At 40.3% G+C, this 26,715-nt stretch overlaps 2 protein-coding genes and 1 long non-coding RNA gene across 3 annotated transcripts; 2 read left to right on the forward strand and 1 right to left on the reverse strand.

Annotated features, from left to right (window-relative positions):
* Positions 1-60: 60 nt before the first annotated feature.
* On the reverse strand, positions 61-19,399 carry LOC127587850 (uncharacterized). The gene is made up of 2 exons (XR_007958885.1): positions 19,365-19,399; positions 61-229 (listed from the first exon to the last, which is right to left on the reverse strand). It is a non-coding gene; the product is annotated as an uncharacterized LOC127587850 (long non-coding RNA).
* Positions 6,435-16,326, forward strand: capns1a (calpain, small subunit 1 a). The gene is made up of 11 exons (XM_052046312.1): positions 6,435-6,633; positions 8,832-8,888; positions 8,981-9,017; positions 9,109-9,201; positions 11,430-11,487; positions 11,669-11,733; positions 12,896-12,968; positions 14,693-14,767; positions 15,029-15,145; positions 15,236-15,294; positions 15,397-16,326. Exons 2-11 carry the CDS (start codon positions 8,842-8,844, stop codon positions 15,421-15,423), a joined length of 651 nt encoding a protein of 216 aa, XP_051902272.1. The 5' UTR covers positions 6,435-6,633; positions 8,832-8,841; the 3' UTR covers positions 15,424-16,326.
* zgc:153990 (uncharacterized protein LOC768125 homolog) lies at positions 17,178-21,597 on the forward strand. The gene is made up of 5 exons (XM_052046287.1): positions 17,178-17,488; positions 18,391-18,594; positions 19,753-20,175; positions 20,526-20,579; positions 20,681-21,597. Exons 2-5 carry the CDS (start codon positions 18,468-18,470, stop codon positions 21,100-21,102), a joined length of 1,026 nt encoding a protein of 341 aa, XP_051902247.1. The 5' UTR covers positions 17,178-17,488; positions 18,391-18,467; the 3' UTR covers positions 21,103-21,597.
* The last annotated feature ends 5,118 nt before the right edge of the window (positions 21,598-26,715 follow it).

Raw genomic sequence — 26,715 nt, forward strand, 5'->3', positions numbered from 1 at the left:
AGTGTGAATGGGCCTCGAGTCAGTTCGAACTGGCTTCCGTTGCCACAAGCTAGTGAGGACATCCATCCGTCCATCCATTTTCTGATCCACTTATCCTCACAAGGGTCACGGGGCATGCTGCAGCCTATACCAGCTGTCTTCGGGCAGTGGGCGGGGTACACCCTGAACTGGTTGCCAGCCAATTGCAGGGCACACATTGACAAACAACCATCCGCGCTCACACTCACATCTAGGGACAATTTAGAGTGTTACATAAGCTGCTGTTTTGGACATGTTTTTGGAATGTGTGAGGAAACCGAAGTACCGCAGAAAAGCCACGCAGGCCTGGGGAGAACGTGCAAACTCCACACAGGAGGCTGGAGCCGGAATTGAATCCTGCACCACTGCATTGTGAGACCGACGCGCTAACCAGTCGACCACCGTGCTGCCCTCGAGTTAGGACATGCGATAAAGATTTTAGTTTAAATTAATTCAACGGATGGATGGATGCCACAAGGGATTGCTAAGTAGTGGGCAATGCCCACTACTGTTATTTTGAACATAGTAAGTTTAATCATAGAGCCAGGACAGTCGGTACTGACTATGAATTGATCATTTTGGCAGCTTGTATCAATGATATCAGGCAGGCGTATCAAAATACTGGAACTACTCCATTTCGGGCAAGATCTCTTTCCTGATCCAGGCACGACCCTACACCTTCTGAATGGTGACACATTTGGAGCGGCTGATTCTAATCCCAGCTCGCTTCACATTCTGTTGTTGAACTGCTCCAGTGCGATTGCAATCTTGATCAAGCCAACAGAACAACATAATTTGTAAAAGTCTGAGACGCAGCACTGAGGCCACCAGACAAGGCCGGTGTCCAACTCCCACTGAAACCAAATCTGACTTACTACCAGCAATGTGGACCAAACTCTGATATCAGTTGTATAAGGAACCAACAGTTAGGTACCTCATACCTCCAGAGTACCCCACAAAGGAACCCAGAGAGACACTGTGAAAGGCCTTCTCCAAGTTGACAAAGCACATGTAGACTGGTTGGGCAAACTCCTGTGCACTTTGTGAGATCCTGCTGAGGCCATCGAGGGTTTTCGCTGTTGTGTGGCTTGGAAAAAAAACACATTGCTCCTCCTCAACCCTTTCATGCACCCCGTAACTGGATAACATGGTAAGCTGTCCACTGTCACCACTAGTGAGTGCTGTCCCTGGTTAATATGAGATTGGACTTGCCAACGGACCTTTCTCTTCAGAGCTCCTAAATACACCTTACATTCTCACACACACACATACACACACACATAGTTCTTTTTACTACTTGCACAGAGGAGCCTCTTAATCAAGATGCCGCACCCTGAGCGATGCGGCAGAACCAAACTGAAACTCTACCACGGTGTGTGTGGGGTTTGTCATCTGTCTCAATGAGTAGCTAATCACTTGGCCACTGGTTTGGCAGCAATTGACATTTTTAATCGTACTTTTGTAATGTGGCACCATCAGATTCCAGCCAATGAAAATTCACATAAAATTTCACATGCACTCAAATACATTTCTGGGTTTGAAGCAAGCAAGGCACAGTCAGCCGCATAGCCATTATGTGCTATGTAGTTCATCACCGTGCCACCCAATGTGCCTTGTTAAACTTCGCTAAGCATCGTGAAAATTCTACAGGTCAGCGGGAATCTAAACAACTGATTTTGAGTAAGTGAATGTAATACACTACAAAAGCCTGTGTGCATTCTAAACAAACTTGCATTTAATATTTACATTAGAGTCTTGTGAAGAGTGATCAATGCGTTTAATTTTCAAAAACTACTTGTTTTGCAAAATATGAAACTGTAAAACAATGGTCCCCAAAATACGGCCCGCGGGCCGGATCCGGCCTGCCTCCGCAGTGGATTTGTATTTTGATCATAAAGTTGGGCTTTTGCAATAATATGTACCTTAGTTCTCAACTATTTTCATTATTAACTATTAATTAGTTATAATTAAAAACACTTATCCTGTAACGTGACATGTATTGCATCATTCAACGGTCTGTGCCGTTATCTGGCAACCCCAGAAAAAAAAATCTGAAACCCTCCTGAGTCTATCAACGAGTACAATATTGAACGAGTACAGACATATTGAAGAAATCGCGGGTAATGTATATGCCCAGGTGCAGCAGAAGATGAAATCATTATTTTCATTAGCACTGGATGAGATCATGGACGTGTAGGACACAACGCAACAACAGCTAATTTTTTCTTCGTGGAGTGAGCACGAACTTTGTGATGTGCGAGGAGCTGGCAGCCATCCAAAGTCTCAATGGGACTACGACAGTGGAGGATATTTTCGGCAGAGTGCACCAAACTACGCAAGAGTTAGACCTGGACTGGTCAAAGCTGGCCAGCAAAAACTGACGAGGCTCAGAGTATGGTGTTCGCGTCTCGGGGGTCTAATAGGATGCATGAATTGGGAGATGGAAAAACGGGGTTTCAAATTCACTGCTTAATACACCAGCAAGTGTATGTGTGTGTGCTGCAAAGTATTGACTTGGGATTCTGTCATGAAGGTTGTGGTGTCATGTATAAACTTCATCAGAGGAAAGTTGATTTTTATTTATTTCATAAATGGTGTAATTTATTTCAGGGCTTTTTTTTTTCTGTGACGAACCCATGGGGGGTTATTTAGTTATTATTTACAGTATATCATTAAGTCTTACTATGTATTTCCTGACTTTTGTTCTGTGACAAATCCAGAAAAGGATATTTGATTTTGTGTGAGTTTCTGGAAAACGATACATTTTTATCTTTAGGGACTCTTGCAGTCACACTTTTTCTGTTACAAACTGATCCAGGCCCCCATCACAGAAGCAAAAGGTTATGCAGCCCTATATATGGGAGGATGCCCTCCACCCATATATCATAATACAGTATAGGCTGGGGGTGTTTCGCCTCCGTGATATTGCAAAAATCCGCCCCGTTTTTTTCTGTTATTGATGCAGAAATCATAATCCATGCCTTGATTTTTAGCAATACTGTATTACCATATTATTCTCTGGTCTTTCCATGTCTAATATTAAACGTCTGAAATAGGTACAAAATATTGCAGCTAGACTCCTGTTAAGGATGAGAAAGTTCCCAAATCCACTTGAGATGTGATTTCAAGGTTTTGTTACTTGCCGATGAAACATTATACACCTTCCAGTCTTGTTGACTTAGTGGTACCTTTTGTTTTGTCCCAAAAACCTTTATTCGCAACACGCTGGTCTTGTAGTGATTCCGGGAGCCAAAAAGAAGTCTGTAAGTTCGGGATTAGAGCATTTTTAAAATTTGGTCTCTAGTGTTCTGTCATGATTTACCCCACGACTATTAATAAACCTCAGTAGAATTGTTTAAAATACAACGAAAGACTTATTAACATAATCTTGCATTTAGTTGAATGACATGTTGGCCTGTTTGAGTGCCACTTCTATTCTCTTTCCTCCCCATCTTCCACGGCTTGCGGAGTGGACTTGGCGACGACGACCAAAATTGTAGGTTGCTGTCTGGGTTCTGCATTAACTGTCTGGGCGGTTGACCACCTACTTGGAGGAGCTGCTGTGGAGATTTCTACATTGAGTAACTGGGTCCCAGGACCCACTTTACTGAAGTTCCTGCAGAGCTTCATCTGATTGGTTGGACTTTCACATGATTCCAACAAGCTCTATAGTATCATATTATGTGAAAATTGTCACCAACTTGGCATCCATTGCTGGGTGGCCATCCTCCTTAGGGTTTTGTTTGTTTTGTTTATTGTTTATTGAACATAAAACATATACAGTAATAATTTGACAGAAAATAAGGTAGATAAAAAAGTAAAAAGAAAGAAATCAGTCTTCATTCAACACAGTTATTATGTTCAAGGGAGTAGGATGAAGTAAAAAACTTATCTAGTCCTACCCCGTTATGTGTTTATATCTACTAAATCATTTTTGTATCAATCAGAAAAGAAAAAGTAAGAAGTCTCCATTAAGGCTCATACTTTACTCTTAACCGTGATATTTTTACAACTTTTGGTTTGTATCGGGATTATATACATCCTCACCCTGGCACTCTTGTGTCAATTTTCTCTTGTATTCAGAATGGATATTTCAATACCTTTCTCTATTTATCAACTTAGTTCTGATTTATCATTATATTTAATGTTTAGAATTTATCATTTTAATTCTGATTGATGTAGGTTGTTTGTACTATTTTTTTGAATTTGTTTTTGAACTCAGCAAGCGATTTACTCATTTTTAGGTCTGTTTCGAGATTATTCCACAGATTAACACCTTTGCTTGTCTTTGTTTTGAGTTTTTTGAATAAGTTGGTACCTCTTAATTCATAGTTGCTTTCTCGAATTTCAAAAAACTTCTGAATGTTTTGGCAGAGCAGGTTATTGTGTGCTTTGTACATTAATTGGGCGATTTTAAAGTCAACCAGGTCATAAAATTTCATCATATTTACCGGTAATTTGATAAATAGTGGATTTGTGGGTTCCGTATATTTTGATCTATTAATAATTCGAATTGCTTTTTTTTTGTAGTTTGAGAATAGGGAGTGTGTTTGTTTTGCAGGCATTTCCCCATATTTACACACAGTAGGTCATATATGGTAATAATAATGAAGTGTATAATGTGTACAAAGATCTCTTATTTAGCACTTCCTTGGTTTTGTAGAGGATCCCTACGGTCTTGGCTATTTTTCTTTTTACGTCATCGATATGTGGTTTCCAACATAGTTTTGAGTCTATTACTAATCCGAGAAACTTGGTTTCATACGCTCTTTCTATTTCAATTGAGTTTACCATAATTTTAGCTTGGTGTTTAATTGGTCTTGTGCCAAAAACAATTAACTTCGATTTTTTCAGGTTCAGTGACAATTTATTTCTGTCGAACCAGTTTTTAAATAAGGGAATTAAGATTAAGATTAAGATTAAGATATCCTTTATTTGTCCCACACTGGGGAAATTTACAGTCTACAGCAGGTGTCACCAACATTTTTGAGGGTGAGAGCAACTTCATGTGTACCGATTGTGTGAAGGGCTACCAAATTGATACACGTCTGAAATAACATATTTGTCCAAAATACCTTCAATAATATGAGGATGTGTTATTTTTAATACTTGATGATTTAAATTGTCAGACTTTGATCGTGTTTCGAAATGTCTCACAGTACTGCCAATGTTTGCATTTTTAAATCATAATTTCTACTAGCAAATCACAATGTCCAGGCACTGGCGGGCTACTCAAGTGGTCTTCACGGGCTACCTGGTGCCCGCGGGCACCATGTTGGTGACCACTGGTCTACAGCATCAAGATTGTACGGAGCCCCTAAGGGGACATGGAAGGGGAAAAAAAACTTTGCGAGATCTCGCAAAGTAATGCGAGATCTCGCAAAGTAATACGGTGTGTAGAAAGAAGAAAAACAAAGTGTTTGCATTCACAAAATAAATCTACACCGTTCAATTAAGTGCAATATAAATATAGATATAGATAAGATGGTTGTGCTAATTACAATTGTTTTTCACATCATTTTATTTTTTATTCAGCAGCCTGACAGCGGTCGGTAGGGACAAGCAGCGGTGTCTCTCCTTGCAGCGCGGGTGTAACAGTCTCTGACTGAAGGAGCTACCTCGTGCTGTCAGGGCGGGCTGGAGGGCGTGGGAGGGACTAGTGTCCATCATAGCTTTTAGCTTAGCTAGCATCTTCCTGTTGCCCACCTTTGTCATGTGAACCCATTTGAGACTTTTGTCAAGTGTGATATAAATTAATTTGACTTATTTATTTAATCTTAACATGGTGTATGTTTGTTAATGTACCAAATGTTCTATATTTTTGTTTAAAAATAAATTAAGATTGTGTTGAATGGGGGGGGGGCGTTTTAACAAAATTTCGCGAGTTTGTGAAGGTTCACAGGGACATTTTGAACATAAGAAAATATTTTGTGACAAGAAAAACAATCAAAAACGGTTGGCAAATGTCTCGCAAATATGTGCGCCCTTGAACGAACCCTGATTAGAACTCGACATTTGCAATCTTCGCAAAGACTTGCAGACGTTCGTCTATGAGCGGGATATGGGCTTTCGAGCTGTAATGATAAAACTGTGATACTGGGGGATTGCGATATTTTTGCTCATGGTTATCATACTGTCAGAATCCAACATCAGCTCGTGCCTACTTGGAAGAGGTTTGAGGAACAGTTCCATTCTATCAGCACGACCTCAAAAAGATTTCATGGAAACACGAACACAAGGTGGAACCAGGCTATTTCGGGGTAAAATGTAAAAGGGGCCAGAATATTCATGTTTACCCTGTGTCAGTACAATTTTAGAGCATTTATTGGTCTGCAGTTGGATACTATTGATTTATTGGGTCGCGCTTGCGGTTTGATCTAATTCCAATAGATGGCAGTCATGTAACGCAGTAAGCATGCAAACGAGAGGTGCGGTTCTGGCTGCAGGACGGCTCCAACTTGTATTGTAGTACATACTGTCGTCGTGCTTCCTCCTCTCCACTAGCGGTTGTCAGGGTGTGTTTGTGGTGAGAGATCCCAAGTGCCAGCTGCTTCGAAACTTGCCAAACCCCGGCCGACCCTCTTGCTAAAAACTTGTGTAACGCTGCCCACTACGGTAAGTCCTTGCGCATATTTATTATTGCCAAAGCATGTAAGGATAGATAACTATTAGCTAAATTCAAATGTCTGTCCAATTCGACAGGCAAGGTTGCGTCCCTCATAGTTAGCTGGCTAGCTTCGTGTTAGCCGATACTGTACAGTATTAGCTAGCTCAGGAAAATGTCACTGTTGGAGGCTCGAGGATTCACCAGCATTGCTGAAACGGAGTAGTTGGAAAACATTTCAGTAACGAACATGACGTGTTTTTTTTTCTTCTTGCAATTTATTTCATCCAACAAACAGTGGAACAACAACACGTTGCAGTGTTAGTTTTTAAGCGTCAGGGAAGAAATGATCCTAATCTATAGATGACAGTTCACTTCTTCCTCATTGTACGGGTTATGTACAAATTGGCTCACTGTTAAGGCTTGAAGGCTTATTGGAGACCATAAACGAAGAACAGCAAAATAATAAGAACAACAAATAAACTTGGCCATTTAGCTTTCGGGGTGCGGCGAAACGGCAGCGTTTTACCAACCAGGAAACATTTATTAGGGTGGTGGGCGTGTCCCTAAAAACTATAAGTAAAACCAGAAGTTGCATGCTTACATGGATGCATGCATGCATACATACATTCCATATATGATATATATATATTATATTATATTATATTATATTATATTATATTATATTATATTATATTATATTCGTTTTTACTCTAAATACTTGAGGGTTTATTTAAAACAAAAATTTGCTCAAGCCTGTCCTCTTCCTGGCACTTTGGTAATGACGCCATTGAATGTCAGATACAGAATGCTGTGATTGAATTTCTTGCTTTGGAAAGGGAACCACTACTGTGTATTTTTAAAAGGTTGCATAATGTGCAAGCCAAGGAGCAGTAGACCATCAACATTGGTTAATCCAGGGTTGAGGCACTGATCAGAGAAGATCGTAAGTCACCAACAATGACATAGCTGAATATCTCAGAATAAAACCAGGAAGTGCTTCAAAACTCATAAAACAGCAATGGGCTTTGCAAAAGTTTGTGCCAGATAGGTTCCCAAATAACGCACAGATGCGCACAAGCATATTGTGACTGGGAATGAGACATGGGTTCATTACTTTGATCTTTAGTCCAAAAGAGCATCTATGAAAGAAAGCAAGAAATTCAGTCACAGCTCTGCTTCTGACAGATATCCAACAGTATTCATGTCATTTCCAAAATGACTGACAGGAAAAGGACAGGCTTAAAAAACAAACTTAATGAAACATTCAAATGGGTATTTAGCCCTGTCAAACCATGAATTTATCTGGAAGAAAATTGTTAGTAAGTTAAATTAAATTGGGCAAATTACTGTCCCTCTTATTGCACACATTGACAAGTAATGCTTGGAAACATCAAGCCAAACAAAAAATTCACTTTCGAACTAAATGTGTTATTACTATTATTATTATTATTAAATTATTACATAACCGTTGAACATAAACACTCCAAACTACCATAGTAAACATTTTTCTAATTCGCAACAGCTTTTTAAAAAATGGTTTGTTTCACCCTAAACAGTTACATAGAAAAATACATTACTAAATTTTCTTGACAATATTTTTTAGTTACCTGAAACAAGAGCAATAAATAGTGATATCTACACATCTGTATTGAGTGACTATCATGGTGCTCATTCAAGCGGTCCAATGTCAACATTTCAAAGGGTTTAGTGGGTAAAAGAAAAATTGTGCACCCCAGATGGAAGTGTTTCATGAAATTAGTCAACAGGGACAAACAAAGCAAATAATTGTTAACTATTACACCACTTATTCTGCTCATCAAAAAAATGAATACTGTATATGTTGAAAGTTTTTTTTTCTTGGAAATATTTGTTAAATTTTTTTTGTATTGAAGGAAAGTATTGTGGTGACCACCATCAGTGTTGCCTTAGCCCCAGCAGCAACCTCGATTGACCAGCTGCCACTTCTTTATAGCACACCAGAGTCTTTGTTATTGTACATCGTAATTGGTTACAAATGAAAACAAAGCATCTTTGTACACGCCAAAGTGGTCACAATCACACCACCAAACTTACTGTTGCATCCAGAACCGTGTAATATTTGTGGTGTTTGTATTATTTATTAATCTGTGACATTTGATCTTCACAACTGACTCAAGATGTGTGGTGTTTGTATTTTTTATTAATCTGTTACATTTGATCTTCACAGCTGACTAAAGATGTCGTTTGCCAGAAAGTTCATTGGTGGCCTTATCAATGTTATCGGGTGAGATCTTACGCACAAAAAAAATCCTCCAATACCAAAACATGCAGTTTGCCTTGTCTTTTCAACTTCTCATTTTAACCGTGCTTTTGCAGGAACATCGACCCAGCCCAGTTCATTCCCTCCGAACCTGTGAGTGACAGGCATTTCCTACCTCACTCAATGCGTGCAACGCTGCGTTATTAACTCAAGACTAATGACAACGTTTGTAACCTTCTCAAAGCCTGCACCTCGCAGACCTCTTGCATATGCAGAGCAGCATGAGAGTGATGAAGAGAAACAGTTCCGCAGAGTCTTCCAGCAGCTCGCCGGAGATGTGAGTGTTCAACCCAATTCATCCGTCTGACAGTTTTTATTGTCTCTATTGAATGTAAGTTGTTAATCACATTCTGTCTTCTGACCAAGTTGGTGGTTCTAATTTCATTATTTACAAGTTCCTCTTTTCTTGGTCCTGTCATTACTCCCACCAGAGATTGAATTTCAGTTGTTGAGGGGAATTTCAGTGGACCACCGCTATTTGCGGAGGAGAGGGATGGGGCCAGCCCGTAAATAGCCGAAATGCATGTGTAATTGCCGCCCATTATATACATTGCATTCTATAAATCTATTTTTGGAAGTGCTGCAAAATCATGAATTTTTTTTTAACCGCGAAATATTCTTTAGTTAAAACTAAAAGCCATTTTCCACGAATAATGTACAATGGCTCCCCCTGAAAACAAACACAAAAAATATATACCGGTATACAATGTAAATATTTTATTAAATCTGCACATAAGTGAAACAGCAGGGGTCCGCTGTATTGGTGAGTGAAGAGGACGGCGCTTTCAGACAATTGATATGAGAATATTTCCTCAGTGCTGAGTCTCGTCAGCAGTTTTTGCGACAACTCAAATGATAAATTGCACGATGGGGCCACGTCGCAAAGTACAGCCCCTCAAATGCACGTAACCTTTCATCCATTCACCTTTCCACATATTGACAAAATCTGTTTGCGGGTTTAAGCCTACAAGACACAGACTGCTCTCGGACAGGCCACCGTCAAGTCAAAAATACAGTGTATACTTTACAACATATTCACTGTATTATAAAGACTTTGAACCATATTTACAATTTCATATGTACCATGGTTGAAATAGTGCTCTCGTTAATTTGCGAGCGACACACAAACCTCACCGCCAGCCCTCATTCATTCGAAACGGAGAGGCTAGTCTCATTCATTTGGCCGCCTCTCTGAGTCAGCGGGCTTGGCATCCGCTCAAAGCCTCCATCTCCGAGGCCTTAGCTGCAACTGGAGACGTCTCATTCAAGTGAATTGACACCTGGCGAGCGGTGTGTACGATCAAGCACCAACATTTCATCCAATAATAAATCTAAAATTGTTAATGTGGTTTAGTGGTGTTGTAAAACACAATATTACCTTTTTGTATTATATCCTTGCCTCACGTAAAACCTGGAAATGGCCATGTGCAGTAGAGTTGCTTACTGAATTGCTGTTGGCCAATCAGAGAACAGCGACGTGTCATGGCTCCACTTGGCCCAAGCCTGCTGGCGTTTTGGAGCCACTTCCGAGATATTTCTGAAAAGTGGTTGCATTGTAACTGCTCGGCCCCCCAAAAAGTCTCATGACGGAAGAATGACCACTCTAGTCCAAGAAAGGCCATCTCGGTGTGGAACCAGGCTCTTGGAAAAGTGCCGTGAATTTCATAATGCTTTCAATTTGAGCAGCTCAAATATGTTGGGCTGCTCAACGTATTCTAAGCCCTTTGTGATTTCACTAAATGCATTTTAGAACCTCCATCCATCCAGTATCCGAGATTACAACTAGTACTTTTTTAACTTTTGGTCGTACTTCCCCGTATCGGATCAAGGAGGCTATGGGAGAAACGAATGGAGGAACCACTCTGTCCTTTTTTTCAACCTCACTAGAAATATATCTAACTATATCAGCTGGATTCATAGCGGTGCAGGACTTGGATATAAGATATTTTCACTGTAATGTAATTTATTATACTCACTATAATCCCTCAGCTCACACTCAGCAGTACATTTGTGTTGCACACCGCACGAGAGCACAAGCAGTAGTCAGAAAGGAGACTCTGTCCAATAACTAGTTGCCGTTTTTTTTTCAGTTGTCTGCAATGAGACATCAACTGTGATTTCCAGGTCCAAAGTCCCAGTCAGTACAGAAAAGCCACAAGTGTTGTCTTTTTTTTTTCATTCATATTGTTTAAAGGTGCATCATTTGCATTGTATTTTATTTGAAGCAGTATTTAGATTAATTATATTTAGGCTTGTTCATGATTCCATGCAATGAACTTATCAAATTAGAATATATTGTGCAATGTTTTATCATGCATTTAGCAACATCTACAAAATAAAAAAGTTGTCCAAAAAAGTGTTGATTCTGAACTGCTTTTTCATTACATGCATCGGTTTCTTAGTCCCAAGTTCCTTATTTTTTGTTTGTTTGTTTTTAATCCATTTTACATTAAACATTTGATTGAATGGTGTCACTTTTAAACGGTTACTCTTGAATTTTCACAGGACATGGAAGTGAGTCCCACTGAACTCATGAACATCCTCAACAAAATCATTGGAAAACGTAAGTTATTTTGCTGTACAGTATTCGCACATATTTTACACACATTACCACAGATTCAGATTCTCTTCACCGAAAGAAACTTAAAAATCCTGATAGAGGTTCTCGAAATTTATGCATGTATATGAAAGCATTATATATTATGTTGCAGAAGGAAAACAACCTTATTTCGTCTATGTTTCAGATGGAGATCTGAAGACGGATGGTTTCACGATTGAGTCTTGCAGAAGCATGGTGGCAGTCATGGATGTATCCTTTTTACCTTTTCTATCTTTAGAGGGCTTTGTTTTATGTGTTGGTACATTGTGGCACAATGACAAATGTGTGACTGAAATGTGCGATTCAAAACGGGCACAATTAGAAGTTAGACAGCCATTAATGGTCTTGTACTTATCACTGAAGACAAGACAGACAGAAGAATGCTCTGAATGAAATTAGTCTATCACCTTCATTGATTTGTATTGTCTTCGTTTTGAAATATGAACAACCTTTGTTGGGACGGCTGGCTTGACGGGGCTAGCTTTGGCGCTAACATCTATATTTGACAGTGGACAATCGTGTTGTACGATAGCCACGGGCGAGATGGTTATCTCTGTCGCTCTGCCACACACCAAGGGCCTGCCAAAGTTTGTCTTTATAGTCCATGGTGCTAAACAAGATTGGGTACTGGACCGCTGCCCTAGAAACGTTTGCTAAGCTATAAATATATTTGGCGGCAGTGGTTGACTGGTTAGCATGTCTGCCTCACGGTGCAGAGGTGCAGGGTTTGATTTTGGCTTCGGCCTTCCTGTGTGGAGTTAGCATTTTCTCCCTGTGCCTGTGTGGGTTTTCTCCAGGGACTACGGTTTCCTCCCACATGCCCAAAACATGCATGGCAGGTTAATACATCCTGAACTGGTTCCCAGCAATCGTGGGGCACACACACAACCATTCACAGTCACAATCATCATACGTTGGGACAATTTAGGGTGCTCCATGAACCTACCTACCATGGATGTTTTTGGAATGTGGGAGGAAACCTGAATACCCGGAGAACACCCACGTAGGTGCGGGGAGAACATGCAAACTTCACACTGCAAATTCGGGCCCCAGAATCAAACCCATAACCTCTGTGTGCTCTGTGAGGCAGACATGCTAACCAGTCGCCCACCGTAGCAAACAAGAACATGAGCAATTCAAATGTTGTATCCTAGATGCCCATTGTCGACTCAACTTTCGTGTCGTTTTAAAAATATCCGAAGGTGCACAAGTGCCCATGCAGTCAGCCTTTCATAGCAGCTGTCCAAAATAAAACTAATACGATGTTCACTGGGTGTGTATGCTGAGTAATGTGATCTGAAATACACCATAGGCAAACATGACAGAGCACATATTTGCCCGTGCTTGCCCATGGACCTTAATAAAGTTCCAGAGTGACAGCACTGGAAAACTTGGCTTCCATGAATTCAAATACCTCTGGAATAACATAAAGAAATGGCAGGCAAGTATTGCAGAATTGACGCATTTGTTCTACATGGGTGTTTCCTTTCTATGCTGTTGCAATCCTGTGGTCAGCAGTGAGTCAGAGAAAAAAGACTGTTGTTAGTACTGTGCAACAATGACAACACAGTCCAAGTATTTTTGCGATTGCAATGTAGTCAAGTCACATTCCATTACATTCAATAATAATGTAACTTTTTGAATTACTGCAAGGTAAAATGTTGTCAGGAATATATACATTATTAATCCAACAAGTCAAATTCAATTCATTTTTTTAAACTACCGGTAATTTGAACAGTGTGCTTTAAAAAAAAAAGCCTTCGGGGTCATCCTGTGTCATTTCATCAAATTTCTGAAAATCTTCTCACTCGACCATCACAGAAAAAATGTAGTACTCGTTGATAGGAAAATTTTGAAATATTAGGTCCCTCCCGTCCATAGTTTTCTCATGAAAAATCATTGAATGAATGATAGTTTCCAGGGTTTTGGCATCTTACTCTGAAAGGCCATTTTTAAATAGCAATATCTGGTAAACTGTCTCACCTGTAGCCTTCAAAGTTTCGACTGTGTATCTGTTCCTAAGAGTGGCTGAGCTGACCTCTGCCCCTATCTCTGGTGTCGACTTAAAGATTCTCCAAAATATAGTTTCTAGGCTAGCAATTGGAAGGAAACACAAATTCGCCCAACTTCAGAGCCTCATTCCAAAAACTGACAACAGGTTCAACTATACTCTTTTGTAAGATCAAATTCTTGTTAAAATCAGAGTAATTCTTTCATGCACCCTGTAACCTGATAATGTGATAAGATGTCCACTGTACAGTAGTAACCGCTGTCCCTGAAAGGGTTAAGTTGGTGAAGGGGAGGGGCTTGGGGGCAATGTTTAAAATTGTCCCAGATTTTGGTACATGTACCCTTCTGCTTTGTTGCTCCAACCAGATGACTTTGAAGAATAGCTGGCACAATATAGCCTAAGGAAATTAGAATTACATGGCTGAGTACTTGCTCGCAACTGTGCCTAAAGGGTGGGGGAAAAAAGGGCGGAGGGTTTTGCCTCATTTTGACACAATGAGTCTTTAAAAATACTGATACTCGGATTTTAATGGCTGTTTTTGGTACTGCACACAAGTAAACATCACAGCATGGCAATTCTCCCGCAACTTCTATTTGTAAAGAGTTGAATCTTTCTGCTCCTTGGCCAGTTGGAGCATGCCAATGAGAAGCTTCTCAATGCCTCCGCTGGGGTGAAATCATTCGCTGCCACTTGAGATACAATTGCCCAGAAGACCTCTGCAAAGTCCCACTGCAGCATTTAATTGCTCGGATTGAAGTTTCTTTCACAGGAAGTGGATGTTTTGCATACAATCAGAGAAAATGAGCACAACAGAATTGTAATCTATTTTTATTTCAAGCCCTAAAATAATTGGTATCAGGTGGATTTGTTTAGGGTTTTTTTGGGGGGGGGGGGGGCATTGGATAACATTCTGAAACAATTTGGAAACTGGATGCACTTCCCAAAGAGCCTTGGGTTTCTGTTGTTTCCAAATTTTCACATTTTTTCAAAAAAGACCATATGACCATAGACCATATATTATGACCATAGTCCTTTTCTGGTTTCTGGTTTGAACCAGAAAATTGACAAGATTCCACATGTAAATACTGTGAAATCCCTTGTCCTTCTAAATTTGAATGCATACCGGTATTTGAAAAATGTACCTTCTTGTTTAGGGAGTGTACAAGTCCTATGATTCAGATGGCTCTGGTGTTATCGGGGCTGCTGAATTGCCCAATGCCTTCAGAGCTGCAGGTGAGGTTTTTATTATTATTTTTTTTTTGCCTGGCATTTTATTATTTAAGTATCGATGAAAATGTCCTTTATGCATCTTTACTCATTGCATCTTGAAACAATGCAGATTTCTGAAAATCTACTTTTCCGTCTTTGTCTTGTCTGTGACAAAAACCCGACTTTCAACAGTATTTACTATGACCCATATTTGACAGTTTTTGGCCTCATAGTCTGAAAAGTTGAATTTGATTTCATATGGGCTGTTGAAATGGTCATCCGCAGGCTTTCCTCTGAGTGAGCAGCTTTTCCAGATGATCATTCGCAGGTATAGCGACGAAAGTGGCAACATGGATTTCGACAACTACATTGGCTGTCTCGTCAGGCTGGATGCTATGTGCCGTGAGTTTCAAATGAGCCTAATCCACTCTGGGTTTGTATGTCGATGTTGAGGCGCTCAAACACTATTGACGAGACTGCTCTTTTTTTCAGGTGCCTTTAAAACGCTGGATAAGGACAACAGTGGGAAGATCAAAGTCAATGTTCAGGAGGTAAACGCATCAGACTTCTCTTTGACATCGATAGATGCAGCCCAAACTCATTAGATTTTTAACTGTCACTGTGTTATCTTCCTTGTGCTTGTGTCTTTTCAGTGGCTTCAATTGACCATGTATTCTTGAGCCCAAAAGGATATTCCTACTTGGAGGCACTTTGTTAGAGATGTTCTATATATATATATATTTTTTTTCCACCTTCCAACAACTTCCTATTTTATTCATCCACCTCACTGTCTGCAAATGTTATTTTCAAAGCAATGCTTGATCACAAGGCAGTTATAGAATTGTTGACTGTGCCATGTTAATTGTAAGGCAGAAATGATGCCATTATCCATCCATGGAAGCACAAAGATTCACTGATGATGTTCACACCGCTGAAGAGAAAGCAGTTAGCCAGCGTGATTGATTGCACGCCGAGCTTAGGTCATTAGGTTTGCTGCTTGACATTTGCTTTTGAACTGCACTTAATTCAAAATGAAAATGTGAAGAGGTGAGTCCAAATCATAGACCGCAGAAAATGTGAAACAGTTGGGCTGAATCAACTACATTTCAGTTGCCAAAAAACATTTCGCCTTAAATTTGTGAAAGTCATCATAAACCTTAGAAGGTCAGCCGCTTAGCCAAACAATAAGAGTTAAATTGCCACAAAGGTGTCTTTTTTTTGTAGTTTTGCATTCAATTAAATAAAGTGCTTACAGTCTAGCCTGCAAATGCTGGCTTCAATAAAACGCTACGTCATCAAATATGAATTATATGTCACACAATGAAAATCTTAAGTGTAATATCTCTTATCTTCTCCTTATAGCATGCTTTAACATACAGAGACAATGTTTGGTTTGGACAGGCTGACAGCTATTACCGGTATGTAATTTTACATCAAGTATTAAGTGTCACGTGCCCACATTAGTCTTTTTTTACGTTTTCATTGTTACAACTTATTCTATGGATATGCCTGAAACAGCATAGTGTGTGAATGAATAAAACCAACATAGAAAATGTGTATGCTACCAACGCATGCAGCCAATATTGGACGTGCCTTTTTCAAAGTTTTTGTCATTGTAGTTTGAACCACTTTAACTGCTCGTTGCAATAGCCACGTGTGCTGTAGTAGAAATAAAGGAGCTGTACTGAATGGTTTGAGATTCGAATCGAAGAACACCGGCTGTTGACCGACTTCATGAATGACCAACACTTAAGTGATTGAGACATGCCTTTTCATCACCACAGGTAGATTAAAACTGACAGCCAAACTCACTCTCAAGAGAGATAAGGGAATGTACAGTATGTCTCCAATAAAAGATGACTTGATATGTAGCTCAATACATCGGGTACGATACGATTCAAGGACATTCTCTGGCATTACCATTCAATTCAATGTGGTACAGCTGAGTTCCAGAGGTTATATTATGCGCTGAGTTTCTCGTCATTTTCAATATAAATGAATTTGTAGGTTACTGCAAATTTGGCATTTCCTTCAAGATATTTCTCCAACGAAGAACGATTTGGCATATCTCAATATATTTAAAGATGGTGCACTCATCTTTTTTTAAATAAAAAAACATTGTTTCGATTTATTTGGGGTGGGGGGTAATACACCCCTAATCGTTACGGGAAATTACATTGTCATTGCAGCAGTATTCACAATTAGAATTTAAACTAACAGAAAAGGAGCTGAATGCATCCAGTATTATTTAATATTGAATATTTTGTTTTGTAACCCTTAAAACTAAATCCACATTCCCCTGCGCGCATACACACACACACTTGCAAAAGATACGACACAAATGTATCAAATGCAAAGTTCAATTGCCTTAAATCTGTGTATTCCCCATGAATACAATCTCTCTCTCTCTTTCTCTCTCTCTCTTTCTCTCTCTCGCGGAAGTGATTTTCTTTCACAATAAGAGCACATTATTCAGTCTGGAATTTTTCAACAAAAGAGAATTCATAGCAATCAAATATATTCGTCTATTTATTGGATAACGGGTGCGATTGAATTCAAATTATATAAGTTATATATTTTTTTTGCGGGAAAGCAGGATCGCTCTTTCAGTCAGGCTATCTCACCTGAACTACTCACCGGACCTCGTCTGGATGAGTCTTCTCGCTAGCTTTATACTAGCTAGCTGCTTGATTAGGACATTTATAGAAATACTTCAAGAGCAATTATCAGTTTTTGCAAATTTGGGTGAGTTTTCCTCATTTTGTGGTTGCAGTCTTGAAGTTGGCCTGCCGTCCAATGGTCAGCATGTGTGAATACGTCGCTTTATTAGCTCAGCACTAGCATGAGCTTTTGCTGTGTTGCTGTAAAGAAAGCATAGCTGAGCTTGATGAGTATCAGTGCTGCCACAAAGCTAATACTATCAAACAACGTCTGTGGCCATACCATTCGTGTAGAACAATTATGTCAGTGCTGTGTAAAAAAAAACACGCGTGTACATTTGCAATTGATGTAGTCCATGATGTGAGGATAAATTGAACAGTGCATCATTTGCTGCTAACCTCAGTCAAAGTTAGCTTTAGCCATCACTGCCTTAAAAAAACTAGCCGAGCTGACGATACCAAATGTCGGCGTTACCACATCTTATGTCTAAACAAGCGCTCTTGAAATGTATTTTGTCTGATAAATGTTATTTTAAATCGGCGTCTGTAAAGGTTATTAATACGCGAGGTCGTGCGAATATAATTATTGTATCCGTTTTAAGTTATGCTGTCGCAAGTGTGATACAGCGTATGTATTGTTCGTCGGTTCTCCGTGGGTACGGTTAAAAAGCACAAAATACTGTATGTCATTCGAACATTACGTTAATTGTCAGTAATATGAGTCTTATGTATATATAATATAGTCTATATTTTGTTGTTCTACTTCTTCCTTTCATAACTTTGCTGCTGTGAATTGGGAATTTCTCCATTGCAAGACTAATAAAGGTTTTCTTATTTTATGTCAAAGTAGTCCAGGGTGCTAGTCTGGAACGCGTGTATGTTTATTCTCAATTGAGTCAAAATGCATGTAACTTTAACCCCATGATTTAGTTCTTGTGCTTTTAGTTATAAAATAACAATCTCAATGTAATTATCGACCTTTGACAGACTCATCTGGAAATTGGAGCTGAGTGGCGGTCGGTACACAAAGCAGCTGAAGAACCACTGACGCTGTTTTGTGGAGGATGTCTTCAACGTTACTCTTCAACCAAGACAGTGTTATACGCTTCAAAAAAAGGAAAGCCCGTTTCACTTTCAGTGAGGTCCACATACTTTTAGATGAAGTGAGGAAACATCGCTCAGTCGTTGTGGGTATGTCTATCAATGCTCTTCCTAATGTGGTTGGTTTAATACTGTGAACCAACGTTCCTGTGACCACATACTATATGTTAACCAAAACGTAATGAAGCTAAGGCAAACACGTATAGTCTTTCAAGTGGAGAGAGGCATTTGAGGACGATGGGGAAAGTAACAATTAGCTTTGTAATTATTTATTTTAACACCCATTTATATTATGTGAATGTTAAATTACAAACAAAAGTGTGTTTTTTCATATGCAAATTTTCTAGAAATTATACATTAACGGTATGGGATATGGCTGTCATTTTGTTCTCTGAACTTAAAACTAGTAGCTGAGACTAATCAACAGCATCTACTGGTTGCAGCCAAGTAGTGCACTGTTCTTTTATTTGCTACTGACATATTACTTTACAATAAGGCTGCACACTGCAGGTCCAAGCGCCCACTTCCACTGTATTGCCCATTTTACATTTGAGCCCATATTAGCCTCTGACATTATGATAACTGTAATTACAAATATCACTTTACAAAAATCACAGCTCTAAAATGATTGAATGAACAAAAAGAGCACTGTCAATTTAACACAACCTATTTTATGTTTAGAAACAAAATACTAAATATTTATTTAGTACTTTAAAAAATGTGTCTCCATCCTTCCATTTTCTGATCCGCTTGTCCTCACAAGGATCGCCGGGCGTGCTGGAGCCTATCCCAGCACCGCTTCGTGCCAGCCAATCGCAGGGCACACAGAGATGAGCGACCATCCGCACTCACACTCAGACGTAGGGACAATTTAGACTGTTCCATTAACCTGCCACACATTTTTTTTGGAATGTGGGAGGAAACCGGAGTACCCAGAGAAAACTCACGCGGGCACAGGGAAGAACATGTAAACTCCACACAGGAGGCTGGAGCCAGAATCAAACCTGCACTCTTGACTGTGAGACGAATGTGCTAATCAATCGCCCACTGTGTTTCTCTCTCTCTTTATATATATATATATATATATATATATAGATGTATATATATCCACACAGTATTAATCCTCGTATTATTCCTCATATTCCTACTCCAGAGCTATTTTTTTTCGAATTGTAAAAGGTTAAGTACTGGATGTCAGATATGCTACTCTCATGTTGTTGCTTTTGTTTTGTTTTTTTTAACCCCAAGGAAAATTCAACCGTGGTGTGGCAACTGATGTGAAGAAGCGCACATGGGCTGAAATTGCAGCCCGTGTCAATGAGATTGGCGAATGTCAGCGTGAGGTCATTGAGGTCGTGAAGAAATGGTCGGACCTGAAGTGTGACACCAAACGGAAAGTTGCTGCCATGCGGTCGGGCAAGGTGCCAAACCGGGGCGTCAACTCCCGTCTAGCTAAAGACCTTAATCAAACAGAAAAAGTCGTGCTCCAGATTTTGGAGATGGATCGGGAAGACCACATCAACAATGACTTAGGCCCCCTTTGTGATGATGACGAAGTTGAAGGAATGGACGAGGACGACATGGTCGGAATGCAGAGTTCACCCAATGGTGCTGAAGAGTTGGCTCGGCCTGCGCCAATGTCCTACTCTTCAAGTGGATTTGCACAATCAGGTAGCAAAGATGTACATTCAATTCTTTAATGATGCCAACTTTTTTTTTTCCAGCCATACGTTGTACTTTAATCTTTATTTTCTTAAAATGTGTTTTAAAATTACGTAGTGTCAGCACAGTGTTATTTCTGGCAATCTGCACAGCTAGCCCTCTTTGGGTAAGCCTGCTGATTATTCGGGTTGAGGCCTGGGCTCTGCCGTGGAAATTCCCAACATAAAGATTTACAAACCTAACATCCGTATAAAGTATACAGTATAGACTGTATAGTTACACAACTTTTTAATTGTTTTTTTTTTACTTCCCTCCAAAACAATGCATTGCACATTTCATTCTGATGTTTATTGTTTCAGGGGACTCGTCGCATACTGGCTTTGATGTACAGTTTGAAATACCTGCTTCCGAAGGTGAGTTGCCATAAATGCGTTCCAGTTGAAAAGACAGCTTTATATTATAAAATTTCTGGTTGGTTTTCGTTGGCTGACGATGCTTTTTGTTTCTTTGGCAGACTGGGATGATGACACTAAAGAAGACGTCCTGCCTTCAAGTCAGGCATCTAAACTAAGAGGGGATCACCTAGGAAACAATGGCCTCCATAAACAAGAACAACCTCATACTTCCTCTGGCACTTCAACCATGACAGCCTCACTTCCGATCACTGGTCAGCCCAGCGCAAATGTGAGGGACAGCATGCTTCAAAATGCCTCACTCAGCCTCCAGGAGCAGCATGCCACCAACATCCTGCTGGAAACGGTATCTCGCTCCTTGGAGCTTCTGTCTGAGTCGGTGCAGCAGCTAGCAGAAACTCAGCAGGAATTCGTGCGTGAGTCACTGCAGCTCCAACGAGAAACAGTGCAGGTTCTACGGGACTTTACGGGAAGCGCCATCACTCTCATGCATGACAAACTAAATGGACGACCTGCATTATAGCATCAAGTTGCCAGATTTATCCTTGACTTTTTCTTTGGCTTTCAGCCACAAAAAAACTTCAAATTCCTTTGGATTTTACACTGGTCACTGTATTTATTACAGTATTCAACTGATATTCCATAATGGGTAGAGACAATGACTTGTAAGAAAGACTGTTTGAGGGGTTTCATTGAACGGTTGTAAATTTTATTTTATTTTTTTGCTACTGAGAGTGATACTTCTGTTACAGCATTGTTTCAAGCATGTACCACTTTTTAAAAGCCTATCCTTGTTTTATTGCTGACATTCAAGAGTGGTTAATTGAATTTTAAGTGTGTCAAATTCTGCGCGGTCTGTCCATAAGTGTTCCCTTGCGTCTGTAACCTTGAGTAGTTTTCAGCACCTGACCATTATATGGTCCATATATCTTAAAGCTACATTTTACTCATTGTTTTTACATCCTTTACTGCATTATCTATTAGAATATCTGTAAAATAAACTATCTGTAACCATCCATCCATTTTCAACACCGCTTGCCCTGAACAGGGTAGCCGGGGATGCTGGAGTCTATCCCAGTTTTGAGCATTTTTTTACATCGTCACTTAAAACTTTGGCAATAGGTTGTCATATATAAACGTTCTTTTGTAATTATTGAGAGCAGCCGATACTTTTAAAAACTTGCCTGCTTCCGGTCGCTGTGGTAGTTACTTAAAGGACAAGAACATCAGCTTGACGGTGACCATTAGTTTTTCTAAGTGAGTCACGTCTGCCAAATTGGTAGTTACGCCGACGTTTCAAATCTTTTGAAATATAGTAGATTCCACACAATGTCAAAAAAGAGAGTGAGAGGAGGTATGCACGTACGACAAGAGCTCAGGGTCCGCTCGCCCGTTTTTACATTAGGCCTATGCTCCAGACGCCCTCCAGGGGGCGCCAAACATCAGGTGAAAATTCACCTTGAGTACAGTACTGTATTCAGGCGGATAATTGCTCTCAATCATTTCAAATCACAGAGGAGTAGAATTAAAGCAATGCAGACAATTCAATAGGAGAGGAAAGAGATGAAATTATTTGAAATCAGCGTCCCTGCTTTCTGCCCAGGCAGAGCTGCGTGCTTTTTGATGATGGTGGCAGTTGTGAATAAAACGGTAACATGAGTAAATCTGTTTCTGACTGTTATAGAAATTACCATAATCATGTGTGTATCGTGTTGCTGTTGCCACCTAAATGATTCATTCATGAAATCATTTTTTGTCTTTATTTATTTTTGGAGTTTTTTCTCAGTTCCAAATTGAATTAAAATCAAATCAAAATACACTTAATGTACCTCATTGCCACTGACTAATCAATTACGCCTTCAATTGTGTCAACAATACAAAAAAGCGGGGGGGACTCTGTTTGCAAGTTGTCCTTGTGTCCCCTCTGGTTTAAACAGCTGCTGTAGCTGCCCTGGTGTGGTGCAGCTAAATAGAACTTGAACATTGTCCTGCAGCTTCCTGCATAGCTGAAATGCAGCTAGTGTCTCCCTGGGTGGGGTCCTGAATAGGCAGCTGTATTCACTTGTGAAATGGTCTTTTCCATTAGCTCGTTAGGGAACCCTTGAACACTGGACGTTAAGCCTCGATGAAAAGATATCATTCACTTGGACTGCCTGTAAAACAGCATTGTTGTGAATTTTACACTAACTCTTTTCCCCCTCTGTGAATTAAAAAGAACATCCCCAGCCCCCCCCCCCCCAAAAAACGTGCTTTAACCTTTTCATACACCCTGCAACCTGATAAAATGATAGACTGTCCATTGTAGTAACCGCGGTCCCTGAAAGGGCTAACATATACCAAATTTATAGTTCTCACTTATTTGTATATTCTTATCTTGCAACTGATCTTAATACTGATGTTTTATTTTGTTGTTTTTGCTTCACATCATTTGTTCATTTCAAGAAAGCCTAATAAGACATAAACAAAAAATGCAGCTTCATGCAAAATAGTCATGCGATTTTATCACAAAACAATGGATAAAGTCAGTACCAAACCAAATCATTTTGCTGAAAGCCCCACAATTTCGTTAAAGCTGAAAGAACTTGTTGACATCTGGCTGAAAGAGATGTGAATTTAGAGGGGTCTGGTATAAAGGGGGGAAATATAAATATCGATCTATCCTTACACAAGTTTCCTCCCTCCTTCTGTTGCCACAGTTGACCCCTGTGCCCTTTTCTTCTCTTCAGTTGTTACGCCTGCTTTCTGTGTACCCTCCATCCTCCCAGTGCCTCCTTTCATCTCCCATCTGCTGCAGAAGCTGCTGCAGTAGTGTCTGGATTGGGGGCGAGGAAAGGTGGGACTGAGGCGTGGGGGGGGGGGGGTCTCTGTCTGAAAAGAATAATTGTACATCTGCTGCTTATAGCCAAACAATTCTCTTCCACTACCCACTGTTGTATTAGGAAGGGGCAGCAACTCAGAAATACAATCTTTTGTTGGGTTGCCTTGAAATAGTTTTTCTTTTTTGAAACGCTTCAATTGAAAGAAAAAAAAACAATACAAGCATTGTTATGATACCAGTATTTAAAACAATATCCCAAGAATGTAATATTTGGTAATATGTTGTGTTTTGTAAATTTTCGTTAATCCAGACATTTATGATATAAGTAAAACAGTATTTTATTTCGGGCGGCCCGGTAGTCCAGTGGTTAGCACGGGGGTCGGCAACACGCGGCTGCAGAGCTGCATGCGGATCTTTAGCGACATCTAGAGGCTCCCTGGAGCTTTATAAAAAATTTTTGAAAATGGAAAAAGATTTTGATAGTCGGCTAATATAGCTCAAATAGATATAGATACATGTTGCAGCTACGAAAAAGGAGAGCTGTGGTGTTGATTTTTTCAAATGTACACTTGATTTATGCTTTTAACAGTCTCGACAAACACAGAGATGTCTGCTTTGACTCTCTCTTCTCTTCGACTCGAGAGGCGTTCAAAGACAGCCTCAGAAAAACGGAAATGAATGATCACTTCACTGACACTAAGAAAAGCGTAAATAATGCACCAAAACAAAAAATCAAGTGAGGAAATTACAAAATAAATTCTATGGGGGCGTTTGTGAACACACAACAAAGGAATGAATAATATAAACAACTCTGAGACAGTCCAGTCTCCTACATACATACATCATGTATTTTCTTCATTGTACGTTTTATAGAAGGCTTTTTTTGTGGCTCCAAACATATTTGTTGTTTGTCCTATATGGCTCTTTCAATATTTTGGGTTGCCGACCCTTGGGTTAGCACGTCGACTTCACAGTGCAGAAGTACCAGGTTCAATTCCAGCTCCGGCCTCCCTGTGTGGAGTTTGCATGTTCTCCCCGGGCCTGCGTGGGTTTTGTCCGGGTACTCCAGTTTCCTCCCACATTCCAAACACATGCATGGCAGGCTAATTGAACACTCTAAATCGTCCCTAGTTGTGAATGTGGGTGTGGATGGTTGTTCGTCTCTGTGTGCCCTGCGATTGGTTGGCAACCGATTCAGGATGTTCCCCGCTTACTGCCCGAAGACAGCTGGGATAGGCTCCAGCACCACCCACACCCCTAGTGAGGATGAAGCGGTTCGGATAATGAATGAATGAGTATTTTATTTCATTTTCTTGAACCCTTTCAGGGACAGCGGTCACTACAGTGGATGGCTTACAGGTGATTATAATTGGTGCATGAAAAGGTTAATTGGGTCATCTTATCATTCCTACTTGTCATTACTTCACTCCTGTGAGTTTGTCAGTACTGCACAAAAGCCCCCACAAGATGTGTTATTTGTTAGCAAAAATATAATGACTAGCTAGAATGACACTGAGTAGCATTAATGGGCCACTTTGGGGTTCACGGAGGATGACAGACAATTCTGACTCTGGAAGTTAGATGGTGATGTGAAAATGTTAAACACAACTTCTGAATCCAAACCCTCATCAAAATATGAATGTTCCCAATTTCCTTCTTGGCACAGAGCGGTAAGCTATTGACAGATTTATCAAGGATCTTTGTGAAAAAAAGTAATTTCAATTACTTTTGCACAGCAACATACATTTCCCTGTCCCTGAAAGGGTTAAGATGGTGAAAGGGGTGTGGGGGAGGGGGGGGGGGGCAATGTTTAAAATTGTCCCAAATTTTGGTATATGTACCCTTCTGCTTTGTTGCTCCAACCAGATGACTTTGAAGAAATTGCACAATATAGCCCAAGGAGATAAGAATTACATGGTTGAGTACTTGCTCGCAATTTTTAAACAATTGTCACTATAGAGCAGGAGTCTCAAACTCAATTTATGTGGGGGGACTACTTGTCTGGATGTGTCAAGTTTTTTTTTTGTTTTGGGGGGTTATTGCCCTTAATCCCAAAATGGTCTCAAAGGACTTCAAAAACCCACCGTTTGTGTCTGGGTTGCATTAAAATGCTTTGAAAAACCCCTTCTCAATCTTTATTAACCCTTTCATGCATCCTGTTACCTGATTACACGGTAAGCTGTCCACTGTCGTAACCACCGTCCCTGAAAGGGTTAATAACAGTTCAGAACATGAACAGTTCTTCAGAGGGTAAACAAGATTGTTGATCCGGTCTTCTTTCTCACCTGCATGGGACTTTGCATACTCCTCAACATGTTTTGTTGAGTGACGTAGTCTGATTTCATGAGCACCGTATATTTTTCTGGGCATTCAAGACATGATGGGTGCACCTGAGCTAAAAAAAAAAAAAAAGAAAGAAAAAGTCCATCGCTTGTTTTTCTTGAAATTGGCTATTCTCATTCCCAACCTTTCTCTTCGCAGTATTGAAAAACACATAACTGGGATTGAGTGATAGGATATATTTTATTTCCACTTGGTGTCACTTCAGACTTATGGTTTGTCCAAAACCGCCATGAGTCTGAGCTACGGTATCTTGTGAGAGACAAACACGCACACACACGCGCACACACACACATACATGTACACAACACCCAAGGCAATGATATGGGTAAAAAAAACAAAACGTGGGGGCTGAACGAACATTAAACTTGAAGTAGGAAGCCGCAAAAAATCATTCTGCGGGCTGCAAATAACTCCCTAGACAAGAGAAATGTAGAATGTACAGTATGTCTTTGTGTTTTATGCCCCAGTCCACTGATTTGCCTCACAATACACATCCTCGACACTCGGTTCCCCCCCATTGACTGAACTCATAAATCTGCTCACCGGGGTTTCATGGGCCTCTCGCATTTTGGTGCCGAGCACTTCTTCATTGTCTCTTATCTTCATGAGATCCACCATTCAACCAAATGACACGCACGCATATGACATCAACTGCATACATTCACGGGAACACACGCGCATCATCACCCTCGAGACCGCCCTATGAATGCCAACCATCGTCTCAACATCAGACAGTAAGCAAGGGCTGTGGACGTAGCCACGGCAGGCTGACTTTTCCCTCGAGAGCCCGTTTGGGTCAGGTTTGTTGAAACTCCCGTTTCCTTCATCTGTCCTGAGGGAGAAGGTTTTCAAGCTGCTCTCGGTGAGGCGTAGGAGAGGCAGATGCTGGCCTCTCTAATGGGAAGTCCGTGGGGGCGGGTGACATGACTCCGCTGCGATTCCCATGCCCCATGGCACGTTCATGTCACACTCCTT

This window comes from Hippocampus zosterae, chromosome 16 (assembly GCF_025434085.1).
Source record: "Hippocampus zosterae strain Florida chromosome 16, ASM2543408v3, whole genome shotgun sequence".
NCBI lineage: Eukaryota > Metazoa > Chordata > Actinopteri > Syngnathiformes > Syngnathidae > Hippocampus > Hippocampus zosterae.

Excerpts from the sequence above, each read along its gene's own strand:
- capns1a (XM_052046312.1), top strand. The coding sequence starts at position 8,842 with ATGTCGTTTGCCAGAAAGTTCATTGGTGGCCTTATCAATGTTATCGG. Across the intron at positions 8,889-8,980 it reads GGCCTTATCAATGTTATCGG|GAACATCGACCCAGCCCAGT; the intron begins GTGAGATCTTAC and ends GTGCTTTTGCAG. Across the intron at positions 11,734-12,895 it reads GCATGGTGGCAGTCATGGAT|AGTGACAGCACTGGAAAACT; the intron begins GTATCCTTTTTA and ends ATAAAGTTCCAG.
- zgc:153990 (XM_052046287.1), top strand. The coding sequence starts at position 18,468 with ATGTCTTCAACGTTACTCTTCAACCAAGACAGTGTTATACGCTTCAAA. Across the intron at positions 18,595-19,752 it reads ACATCGCTCAGTCGTTGTGG|GAAAATTCAACCGTGGTGTG; the intron begins GTATGTCTATCA and ends TTTAACCCCAAG. Across the intron at positions 20,580-20,680 it reads TGAAATACCTGCTTCCGAAG|ACTGGGATGATGACACTAAA; the intron begins GTGAGTTGCCAT and ends TTTCTTTGGCAG.